This window comes from Tachypleus tridentatus, chromosome 8, assembly GCF_004210375.1.
Source record: "Tachypleus tridentatus isolate NWPU-2018 chromosome 8, ASM421037v1, whole genome shotgun sequence".
In the NCBI taxonomy this organism is placed as follows: domain Eukaryota; kingdom Metazoa; phylum Arthropoda; class Merostomata; order Xiphosura; family Limulidae; genus Tachypleus; species Tachypleus tridentatus.
This window is the reverse complement of record NC_134832.1, coordinates 127712939-127726158: the sequence shown is the minus strand read 5'-3', so window position 1 is coordinate 127726158 and position 13220 is coordinate 127712939. Positions and strand designations below refer to the sequence as shown.

The 13220-nt window shown below is 30.6% G+C and overlaps 1 protein-coding gene across 1 annotated transcript; it reads right to left on the bottom strand.

Annotated features, from left to right (window-relative positions):
• Nucleotides 1-804: 804 nt before the first annotated feature.
• On the bottom strand, nt 805-12434 carry Gip (hydroxypyruvate isomerase-like protein Gip). Its single transcript, XM_076451460.1, has 8 exons — nt 11887-12434; nt 10080-10191; nt 8671-8773; nt 7270-7345; nt 4235-4284; nt 3847-3916; nt 3107-3239; nt 805-1126 (listed from the first exon to the last, which is right to left on the bottom strand). Exons 1-8 carry the CDS (start codon nt 12080-12082, stop codon nt 1072-1074), a joined length of 795 nt encoding a protein of 264 aa, XP_076307575.1. The 5' UTR covers nt 12083-12434; the 3' UTR covers nt 805-1071.
• Nucleotides 12435-13220: the final 786 nt, after the last annotated feature.

Here is a 13220-nt window from a genome sequence, read left to right as displayed (position 1 = left end):
CTAAAATGCAATGTCATTTATTAAACTTTAAAATACTGCTACGTACAAGATTGTACTGTAAATATAAATTGATATTTATTCTCAAAATATTTTATCAGTTTTATATAAAACACAAATAAAGTATTTGGTTTCAAAAAAAGAAAAAAATGAGAAACATTGTGTATTTGTAAAATTATACACATTTTATTGTAAAGTATTTTACAATACTTTTATTTTATCTGAGTTTCTGGACCTCATACCAGTAAGAGAGCCAAAATTTTGAAATTAAAGAAAAGCATTTTAACAAAAATTCTATATAATCCTACATATTGATTTAACTGCACTAAGTTAAAAAAAGTATTGGTTAGTATGATGTAAAAAAAAGTTAAATATTTATCAAGTTATTTGTTTCATAATCTATTCTTACATTTATTTTATAAAATAACCTTTGATCATGTTTTTATAATCTATGTACAGCTGAGACAACTTGTAGCTAAATGGTAACAACTCCTTCCTATTCCTTGATTAATAAAAGTGTGTACCTGGATTCATTGTTAATAGAACTATTTTTCAAATAACCAAATCCTTTCACAAATTTGCAAGTTAATATTACTACTACAAAACCTTATTCATATAACAAAAGATAATTTTGTACAAAATGAGAACATGACAACTAGCTGTAAATACATTTCTATATCATGATCTTTGTGTACAATAAAATCTTCCTGTTTTTTAAGTATTACCAGCAGTTTATTAATAGCAGTATCTTGAAGTTTTTGTTTCATATAAAACTAACATGCATGTTTACAAAATAACAACAAACAATTTGTACTCCAACCAATTATACTTTTATTCCTGAAGAACACAAAATCAAATCTTGTATATTTTGGAAATGTAGAATTATTATACTAAAGGAGTTTAATACTTTTTTACATATAGTGCCAAATAAATCTAACACCAAGTATATTCGTATTCAAGAAGTTTTCATTTATATTCAAAAACTTTAGAAAACTTTACAAACAAATACACAAGTTTATCTTGAATATTTTTTTTTACTAATGAATATCAAATACAATGAAATAAAGTAAAATCTTAAAGTTTGTAGCCATATTCTTCAATCCATTTCAATCCATTCAGAGTTGTTTCTGAAAAAAATAAAAATAGTTCATTATTAACACCCAGTGAATTTTTTTCAAAGCATAACAGCAAAAAAAAAACCAAAGACTGACTGGTAAATTTAAATCACACCATTGTTAACTGGCCCAGTATGTGTGCAACAGCATTTTAATTACACTATTTTATTTTCACTGCAGTTGCCACCAGAGAGATTTCTTTCAACAGTAATACTCAAACTAGCTGGATTAGAACCAATCCAATTATTAGACACCATACACCATAACGCTGTACATGGCATTTAGTACTTTCAAACCTGAATGGTGTATCAGATTAGACATAAGCTTAAATAGCCAGAACAACACCCCTGTTTAAAGTTCAGATAACCATCCCTAATTTGAAACTCCTTATAAACAGAAGAGTGGAACCAATTCTCAGATTAATAAAACCAAGCACAATAGAAAATATAGCACATGTTCATGCTGTATTTTCATATATATATTAGTTCAACCAGTAATGTATTAAATATAGTATAATCACTGACAATGATGAACAAATACAACATACATAAAAACAACAATCAATAAGCTATCAACCATATTAAATAAACAAGTAAAAATGATCATTAGAAAACACCACACTAACAGTATTATACAGCTGAAATTTTCAGAAGAGTTATTTTTATTTCATAGCTTAACCCTATACACACAGGTTGAAATCAAAGTTTGCATGCTACAATCCTTTACAGAGTGCCATTCAACATGGCATTATGTATTTGATAGCAATGGAAATTATCTTTACCTTACACTATTTACTTAGCAACTGTTTGTGATAAAGAACAGCAAGTACTGTAAAATAACAATTATGATAGATACTGAAAAACTAGTTATACAATTCCGAGGTGATGCAGTTTTCACACTGTGCAAAAGTAATTTTCCCATGGATTTCAACTTGCACTCTGAATTGTCAGAATTTTTTGTGTACAACAGACTTCTACATTTTGCTGAAAGTAGGTACTTGCCACACAGAATTCCTTCATCAATACTGGATTAGTTTGTTACAATGTAGTAAATATGGAACTTCTAGTAGCTTTGAACATTCTAATTCCTCACAAACAATACTTTATTAGTTTTTTCAGCATTACAATTCATTGTTCATTTCAATGGTGTATAGTTGAAATAGAGCCATACAGAACAAACTAAATATAATAAAAAGAAATATTGAATATACCAAAACTTCAAATCTTAAAATATATAAACACTATATATACATGGATATGTATGTAAATTAATTATTTTAAGTACTATTTGAGATGTAATCATTCCAATTACAATTTAAGTAATAACAATAATTCTCTATAGTGCAGGTTTAACTTTATTATAAATCTCTGTCCATCCATGTGTGCATGTGCGTGCACTTTAAGATACTCAAGATTTAAAATTGATTTTTTTCACCCATAAGTTTTAAAGCCATGACTGCAAATTCACTGAATTGACAAAAGTATATGAACATTTTCAATGTCCCACATCTGCCTGCAAATAACTAAGTAATGCAAATGACTCACAGGGATAGCATTAAAATGTAAGGAAGAATTTAGACATTTTTTGTACCCAATTTTGTACCTCATTGTTGTACTTGTTCTTTCAAAATTCTTTAGATTTATATAACAGAATTCACTATGTATAATATGCAGTTAACATTATTATTAATGTGTTATGTCAGTTTATTCTGGTATTTAAAAGAATTTGCAAAAGCTAACTGATTGAGCAGTATGTATTACAAACATCTAGTGTACACGGAGCATATACTGTTAATTTTTCAAAATGAGTATTCAGTTATTCTTTTTGTAGCTAATAGAGACCAAAATATTGAAATATATTGGTTGTTTTGTTTTAAGTTGAAGAAAGTTGTATACGTTTTTCATTTGTGTTATCTTGTTCTATCTGCCTCCTTAATCATTTCTAAAGTGGTTAATAGAATTCTAAAACCCTAAAAAGAAATATAATAACTTACCTTTGGAGTGTATTCTAACCCTATCCACCCATCATATCCTAATTGTTTCAGCAAACTGAAGACATACTGATAATTTATCTCTCCAGACGCAGATGGTTCATCTCGATTGGGTACCTGGGAAACTTGAATATGCCCTAAAGATACATTTATTTCATTTAATATTTCAACAGATTAAAATAATTTATATTATATTGTTTGTTAACTATTTGGCCAAATGTAATACATGTACTTTATTACAGACTGAATTATTTTAAAACTACTGTCTGTTACATTAACTGTATATACAGCAAGCAATATATTTATTCAAGAACGTTTTTACAAGTACTCTACAACCCTACAATTTAACATGCATTAAGTAATTATTTTAAACTATAGATTTTATTGGTTAAGCAAAAAGCTGCCTGTGTTCTGCCCATCACAGGCATTGAAACTCCTAATTTTTGGCATTGTAAACCTGCAGAATTACTGTGGGGCTGCTGCAATATAAATTAAACTTCAACTACTCTATTTAAAAACAACTTTTTCACATTTTCAAAACTACAAGGCTAAACTTATTTCAACTTAGGACATTCTTATCCACTTACTTCAAGAACAGCTCTACAAAATACCTTTCCTAAAGTAGCAACAAAGCTCGTAATAAAAAGTTTTTCTTGAATCTTTAAAAACGGAGCAAAAGCTAGTTAATGAGTAAAAAAAAAATACCCAGAAAATAGCAATCTACATAATTAAATTATGACTCACCTACATACTGCAAAAGCTCTTTGATGTTGTTGGTAAGGTTACCAGAAATCATTTGCAAGTGGAAAATATCCTTAAAAACAAGCAAAGTTTTGACAGTCTTACATATATGCAAACTTTGTACAAGTCACCTATGAATTGTTACATTCTTTATACTGCAATGCTCAAAAACAAAAAATATGTGCAAGAATAAAATAGCTAATGCTCTTCTTCATGGTTATGAAAAATAATGATTCATTCGATTTAAGTGCATATCATTTAAGTAATATGGAATATGCAGAACTTAAAACAACTTATTCATGTTAATAAGAACCAGGTCTATACTACACAAAATATGTTATATTCATTTTAAAACTAAATAATTATAATTCTAGTTGATATTCATACTTACTAGTTGCAGTTTCAACAGAGGACTGTTAATCTTGTTGATATAGCTAACAGCTGGAAAACAAAGTTATCTTGCTGTTAAATAATGTTTCATGTGTTGTAAAGAAGATCAGATTAATGATAATTCCAATACATTACTGAAAAATTAAGTTAATTTTCTTTGTGCAATCTTTAACAAACTGTAACAAGTACCTTTTGCCTTACAGTTTGAAAATTTATGCATATATTTATAAAATAACATTGTAAACTGGCTTGATGTTTAAGTGAATGACTGATTGGGTATTGTTATATATTACAAAGTTCAGCTTTTAAAAATAAAACTTAATACTTATAATTAACAGTATTATTCAAAATTCCATATAATAAAAATATTCTCAAAAACAGCAAAATAGTTTCATTACAGTTTAAGTTGATTAGCAATAAGAACTGAGGTACGATTCTCATCTGTATTCATGTTTTCACTTTCATCCTGAAAGTTATAATTTAAAATTATTTTGTATGGATTGTTACTTCTCCACAGAACAGAAAACTAATTCCCTGTAACACTACCAGAAATAACATATACCATGTCAGTCTTTAGTACAAACAAATGTTTGATTACAACTCTGCATCATAATTGTTTGTTTGTTTGTTTTTTTTGAATTTTGCACAAAGCTACTCAAGGGCTATCTATGCTAGCCATCCCTAATTTAGTAGTGTAAGACCAGAGGGAAGGCAGCTAGTCATCACCACCCACCACCAACTCTTGGGCTACTCTTTTACCAATGAATAGTGGGATTGACCATCACATTATAATGCCCTCACGGCTGAAAGGGCGAGCATGTTTGGCGCAACAAGGATGCGAACCCTCATATTATGAGTCGCGCCTTAGCACGCTTGGCCATGCCGGGCCACCTGCATCATAAGTAGAGTAGCACATCCTACAAGTGTAGTACTTCCCTTTAACACATTGTATATACCAAAAGGTCATTACTGATAAGGTGAAGAGAAAAGCCAGAAGTGGGGAAGTAGGGTAGGTAGTTCTGTTAAGAAGCAAGTATCTATCCAAAATACATTCAGATAAAGAAAATGTTGATTACAAATTTTATTTACCTCTCCAAAAGTAAACAGTTATAATTTCACATTGAGAATATGGTGGAGGAAATAGTATAGAGAAAAAAATAAAAAAAAGATGTGCTCCTTTCCAAGTATATTGAAACAGAAAGGAAAATTAATGAAGTGTGTTTCCAACTAAGAGGAAGGGTAACCTAGTGGAGTCAAACAGTGAGAGACCTCAGCAGAGAATACTCTTCACTCAATACCAAGTGATAGTACAGAAAGGTTCTGTAATACCAATAAGCAACCACTAAGTAGGTCAAAGGAATCAATGAAGGGAACAAAAAAAAGGTAAAATTAATGAGAAAAAGCACCCAGAGAAGAAGACAGGAGAATAGACATACAGAAAAAGGCTGAATCAGTCCTTGCTCAGAGACTCAGCAGCCAGAGCTGCAGATTTCAGTACTGTTGATCAAAAAGTGGAAGCTTGGTCTTGAGGCCAGTCTTAGAGGCATTAATAAGACAGTATCTAAGTTGAGAAGGAAACAAAAATCCATTGAAATACCAGCAGATGCTGTAGAAGGATCCAGTCATGACAAGATGTTTAGACAAATAAGACAGTAAATTACAGTATGCTCACTCAGCTGCTAACATCTCAAAGACTGATGCAGTTAGATGCCCAACATGAGACAGTTATCTGAACCTACACCCTCTCTAGATATAGTGGCATCCAAAGCCAGATGTAAGGCTGAGCATGGTGGGATGTCCATGCCAAGGGTCATGCAGGATTGATTGAGTCACCATGGTAGTGTAAAGAGATGGAAAGAGCCAAAAGAATGGATTTCTGGACATATGCCTCTGAAAAGGGTTGCTTAAGGGCATCACTAAGAGTTAAAAAAAAGAGAGAGAGAAACCACTGTAACTCAATAGTCTTCTGCAAAGGGGGTCCACAAAGTCACTCTTACCAAACTGAATTCCTCAAAATGAGAATGAAAAACTCAAAACTTCAGAAAGAAAAATATCCTATTCTAGGCAAGCTCCAGAAACAAAGAAACTACATTAACTTGAACACTTGTTCAAAGAAAAAAATTAAGGCTAAGGTGGAGAACAGGTAGGTGCAATTTTTACAAGTATAAAGCTGTCAGAGTTGCAATATAAAAAAGGTGAAATATGGACAATAACAAGTACATTTAGCAAGTAAAATATAAAAAAAAAAGTGAGCAGATTAAAGGCTAGGGAAAGACTAAGAAAAAGATCCTAAAATTGAAAGAAGAGACGTAAGGGAATTGAGTTTAATAAAAACATGAAGTATCTGGACTATACACCAAAAAATATGAATACTGAGGCCTGAAAGAACTTAGCAGCTGGGGATTAACATAAAATTAATACAGAAAAGAATTGGCATGAAAAGTGAAAAAAAAAAAAAAAAAAAACAGAGGAAGAAGGCTCATATAGCAGCATAACTCAAAACTAAATGATATAGTGAGGTGCATGAAAGATGGGAAGAGGAGGGTAGAGTAAAGCCCTTTTCTTTGTGCCTTCTCTTGTGCCCTTAGTGTTAATTGATAAATGGGTTAGCATTCAAGACTATTTTGCCACCCACTAGCCTCTCTACACACCCATCACCAAATGTACAACAGGGAGAGATTTCAGAGTATTTCCTAAATAATGCTTCATATGGGTAGCCCTGGTGTTTAAGAGAAAACAAAATTAAGATAGTTGAAATTTTTTACAGTTATGATGATAGGTATTAGGAGATCAAGAAAATAATTCTGGTGTAAGGTGTGAAGAAATAAAAGTACAAAAAAGTGACTGTTTTCATTTAAAAAAAAAAATTTTTTGCTCCAGCCAGATAAATTGAACTACACTTTTTGCACAATTAAAAAAAATCTTGAATTTCCAACTCAAAGTTAAACACACTTTCACTCAAACAAAACTAATGCTAACATAGACTAACTTTAATTTCTTAGTTTCTGGTAAATACAATAAAAATGGTTTATATACCTTGATCAAAGCTTATCAGAAAATAATCTGGCTTTAAAATCGGTGTTATTGGTTCAATCAGAAATGTGATGCCTTCCTGTTGTAAAAATAAAAGAAAAAGTTTAATTGAGATTATTCAAAAACACTACAGGAATGCAGTAGAAAAACATTTAAACTATGCATGCATTACTAGAATACATTACATAGCTTATACAATGCTGAATCTCAGACATGACTGGGTTTATAGCTGAAAATGCTGCTAAAATTAAAAGTAAAGTACATACATGAAGATGAATTTAAATATCTGAGCTTGTAACTAGATATGCATTTTTAGTTCTAATCTTTGTAGTTAGGTTGTTCTGATAAGAAGGTAACTATTAGTTTTGTGGCCTACAGCTGAGTGAGATAACATGATGATCATGAAAAGGCTGTTAGTTGATCCCAGATTAGTAATGACAGCCCAGAATCCAACTTTTTCTTTTTAAATTAATCAAAGATTATTTCAAATTTTTAGTTTAGTTTCTCGATTTAGGCCTAATCTACATTCACTAAGCTGGTTTAGCCAAATACAACTTTTACCACAGTAAGAACAGATAGTGTTTGTTACAATATTTAATATATTTGCTATTCTTCATTATTTTTAATTGAGTACTATATTGATTATTATTTTAGATTTTTATTTTGTTTCTCAGTTTTGTCTACAGCTTTAATTCTAATCTGTGCTTTCAGGAATAGTTGATTTCTGAAAAATGTTACTGGGTTTATGTATAAAAATCTTTTGGTCCTGATCTACCATATACAGAATTGAAGATTCATATGGAACATTTTCATGATGTTGATAGAAGTTAGTCAAACCCCATCATATATAGTTGTACAATGACTACAAATCTTACAAAGTATATTTAAAATAATGTACACTAATGTTTAGTTTGCTTTAAATCAAAGTTTAATATTAAACACCAAGACTAAAGCAGCAAAACGTTATAGTGACAACTACTTAAGAGAATATGCTTACAACATACTACACCAAATTAAAATGTCAGTTTTTTTTTTTTAATTAAAAGTGAATGGTAAACAAACAGTCTTACCATGCATTCTTATTTATGTTAAACAGCTTTTTTCTAACACTTTGAAAAAAAAAAAAAACTTTATATTTGTTGATATGAGATATAAAATGAGAAAGAAAATCAAATTTTAACAAAATGCAGAACAAGGTCAACTATGACTGACTTACCACCTTCAATGTAAAATTTATCCACACTATAATTTATATCAAAGCAATGCCTTTCACATTTTTATAATCTGAATCTTCAAACCTTTAAAAGATATCCTTTTGAATATTACAAGTATTTAAAGACAATTACTTCATTAAAGAAAAGCAACACTATAGTAATATAAGCATTTAATAGAAACAAAACTCACCTGTGAATACAGATCCAAAATTTTCTTTAGGTTCTCAACATATACCTCTTCAACATTGCTATCTTTGATGTACTTCGACTGATTGCCAGCCAGTACGTGGATCCTGAAACAAAAGAAATGAGATATTTAATTCCACAAATACAGAATCTAAATAACATACAATTGTGTATGATGCTGGACTATACTCAAACATCAACAAAAGACAAACCTACACAATATTGGGGGTAACCTATGGACACTTAATACCACAAAAGAAACAAAACATACAAGTTATATATACTTCTATGATAAATCTGTACAACTATATCAATCAATTGTTTTAAAAAAAAATCTTCATTAACTACAAATTATGTCTAATGCATATATCCAATGAATACAGATGTCTAACATAAATCAAAATCCAAAAATCAAAGCAGTTTTATTTTCAAGAATAAGTAAATGAAATAAATCCAAAATAAGATTTTATTTTTAATACCTATTTTTATATTCTGCAACCACACAAGATCATCCACCAGACATTTCACAAAACACATTAGATCATACACCAAGAATATTACAAATATTCTAAAATAATTTTACATTGTTCAAAACAATGAAGAGAAAATCACAATTTTCAAAATTGTAGCTTTAAGAATGAATAGTTTCGGTTATAAAATAATATTCATTATAACCCTAAGTTCACTTTTAAAGAAAACAAGTGTTAGATGATTCGTTACATAATCCAACATGCACATTTCCTTGAACTTTCAATTAAGAGTGTAAACAAAATAATAGGGTGTAAAGATTGAAAGCAAAACATTCCAGGGCCCAGCAGTCATCTGAAACATTTCCATGATGTTAGTAACAAGAGGGTGTCTAGAAGCTGCATGAACCCTATCATACATAGTTGTACAATGACCACAAGTTTTACAAAGTATATTTAACAGAATGGAGATTCACCTTAAGAATATCAAAGTAATATGCCAAACACCTGAATAGTGTACAGTTGTCAACACTTCACAATAGCTTCCATTTGGCTTCACGAGTCCAGAGCAATCTGCAGGTCTCATCTTTTCAACTCATTTAACAGTTCTGCATTACAAAGCAGCATTTAAGCTATCATTAAGGGTTGGCTCCATCCCAAACAAACAATATCATGTTCCCTCTACTTCATTGCCACAAAAGCAACCTATTTTAAGCAGTTTCCAAGAGTTATAGGTGAACCTTTTGCTCACATGTAAGTTGCACTTCATATTGCAGCCAGATGCAACACCTGTACATAAAACATGTATGTGGTGATGGCATACTGGTTTGGACAAGAATCAGTAATGGTAGCAACACTGATGTATTTGCAATGGATAATAACAAGTTTCTGATTATATTTACATCTACTGCTTTTGCTACAAGTAATAAATATTTAGACTACTTACATTTTGCAGTTTAAAGCCTTAGCATACTTCACACTCAAATCCAGGGAACTCAGAAATTCAGCTTCATAATGTGGTTTGGAAGCAAATCCAAAGTCTCCTGTTCCAATGTTTCCTACAGATGTTTTTTAAAAAAAAGATCAATAAGGAAAGCTTCTGTTTATGTATCTTTATTTAGCAAAGCAAAGAATTAAAAAAAAAGAATACATCATATGGAAGGATGGCACAAATTTTAAGCAGAATATTCAAACCTTAGATGAAATGTTATTAAATGTAAATTCATGAGAGATAGAGAAAGAAAAAAAAGGATCCACAATACAAACATCCAACACTGGAGCAGAAACCATAACGTGGGTCATTATGCAATGTGCCTTGATTATTAAGAGGTCCTAGTAAAAGTAAGACCCCAAACTGTGTTGGGGTACACTTCTATCCAGTTTAATCTCAACTTTTATGTTTAATCTCATACATGATGATCAACCTTGTGCCTCAGTGTTTGAGGTATTTATTTTGGCTGTTTTTTCCTTTATTCACTACTACCTATTGAAGCAAACATTTCTTAAAGTTTTGTTGGTTTTTTTCAGTAGGAAAGTTCATTATTAGAATTAATAAGTATTAGGTTTGGAATTACAAAAAAAAAAAAACTTTCAGAATAAACTGATTTGAAAACAGTACCTTTGGAATTTCATTCAGATATTTAAACAATCAATAGCTATTACCACATTTAATACCATTCTTGAGCATTTACAACTGCAAAAAAAATGAAACCACACCTTTATTCATTATTATATACAGTTTTTTAAACTAAAAGTATGATGACAAAACAACCTGTAGATACATCTAGAGATAAATAATTTTTAATACACATGAATTCTCACACTTCATCAACAACAAAAGAAGTGATACTTCAGGCATATTTGCACAAAATCTGGCAAATAAATTGTCAAAAGGTATATTTTATCTGATTTACCAAACTGAGTTATAATATCAGCACATTCCCAAATTTTAAAAATCTCTATCTGATTTTCACTTTGAGTTTACATGGTGTGAAACATATGGCTAGAATCTAACTTAAAATTCAGGGTGGGAAAATCAATCAGTATTCATGCATATTCTACAGAAACTTTACTACAAGAAAGCACCAAAAGTTTAATGTGTGAAAACTAGAAACAAAACTCTTTAATAGGTTTCACATAAAATTTAAGTTTTAGAAATATACAAGCCAAGTACAGCTTGTACTTTGGGCAACCATGCTAGTGTGTAGTGTGTTCTGAACAACAGTATTTCAGCCCAGTAGGCAGGATTTTTAAATTCAAAGATTCTGTACAGATTAAAATGATTAAAGCTAGAAATCAATTATATATGAGCATTTAGAAGTATAATGGCAAAAAATGACGATTCACTTGTAACTGCTTCAAAGTTGAACACGGTGAAATTTCAACACGGATATTCTTTTCGGAAAAGTAATTTGTAAACACGCCAAGCTTTTCATACATACAGTGAAACATCACCAAATACCACATTTGTTACAAATAAATTAGCTAAACTTAATATTTTCATATATTCTTTTTTATATTAATACAGTTGTGTATCATCTCATATGGCATAACCATCAACTATTTATTTCAAGAAACCTGCAAACTAAACAGTCAGTGCAATAATGTTCGAAATTAAGTTTGACTAATTTCTGTGACAACTATTAAAATTGCGATCCTCGATTTGACTCGTAATTTGTATCTTCCAAACCAGTTATCGCATTTTATCATGCTTAGATAAATTTACGACAAACCTTGCAAAACCGTTTCCTTACCTGGAGCAGAATTTATCAAAATTTGTGAAACCCCAGCTTTTGATCTTGCTGCCGAGATATCCTCTAAAGGGTAACTATACAAAAATTGACTCTCCACTGCACTAAAGCCAGCGTCTTTAGCTGCCTGATACCTGTCTACCAAACTATCATATTCTTCAAACATTGTGGAAATATTAGCAGCAAATTTCAACGGCATTATGATTTTCTTCTGTATTTAAGTTTAGCAAGAATAAGTGGGGCAAGCCAAGTTTGAAAGAACACACACAGACGTTGATTCTTCAGCTGTAAATGCAATAGAATAACTTCCACCTCTTTCACATCGCAGTTCAGGGTCAAAACACATTTAAGCGTGTTAATAACAAGTGCAGCGCCATCTAAACCAAGTTTATAAAAATAAAAGATGACAAACGCACACTTTATTCACAGCTTACAATCACGCTCTTAACAACAAATCCTCAAAATATGCGTTGATTAAGAAAAACCTCGTTAATGAATTGTCAGAACAATATGTCAATCTTGAATAGAAAAGTGCCTTCCATTACAGTGAAATCCTTAATTTCTCAGCTGTAAGGGTAAGGACAAATAACGTTAAAATTCAACGTGTGACTTACACGGCAAGCAAAACGGAAGTTTATTAGGCGCTACAACAAACAAAAATTACTAGCTTTAATTCAATATTTTAATTATACAGCGTATAAGAAAATATATTATAAGAGGGTTGTCCATTTTAACGTACAAACGTTGAATGTTTAGCATTTGTTTTAGCAAAAACAAAATTTAACGAGTAATTTCGTTGCAATAAACAGGACAATTCAGTCAAATTAAATGTATTTATGTTGTTAAGTAGTGAAAAAAATAATATTTTCCGTTGTTTGTTTATATGTGTATTTATTTGATTATTTATTATGTGCCGTTAGCAAGGGTAGTTCGTCAGCTGAAGGAAGGATGGTAAGCGTTTTTATCTAATTTTCATCTTGCAATATCATTCTTGCTTCAATATAAGAAAAAAGCAGAACATGACCACACTGATGATGCAACAGCTATTTACCACAAAAAAGAGAGGGTAATCATATTCTTACCTAAACAACGCATGACTAACTAACTGATTTTACCTGAAAATTGTGTTCAAATACGGTTAATTAAAAAAAATTATATATTGTTGTTTTGATTAGAGTAAAGCCACATTGTAAGTATCTGCACTCTATTCAGCGCGGAGAATCGAACACCAGATTTTTTGTGAAGCAAATCCATAACTTACATTCTTGAAACACCGGAAGATATTATGAATTGAAATGATTTCTTTGTTTATTTATAGTTCAGCACATACTAAATAA

Coding starts and splice junctions, on each gene's coding strand:
- Gip (XM_076451460.1), bottom strand. CDS start 12,082: ATGCCGTTGAAATTTGCTGCTAATATTTCCACAATGTTTGAAGAATAT. Junction 8,774..10,079: donor AAGGCTTTAAACTGCAAAAT/GTAAGTAGTCTA, acceptor CTTTTGTTTCAG/GATCCACGTACTGGCTGGCA. Junction 4,285..7,269: donor TCTGATAAGCTTTGATCAAG/GTATATAAACCA, acceptor TTTGTTTTCCAG/CTGTTAGCTATATCAACAAG.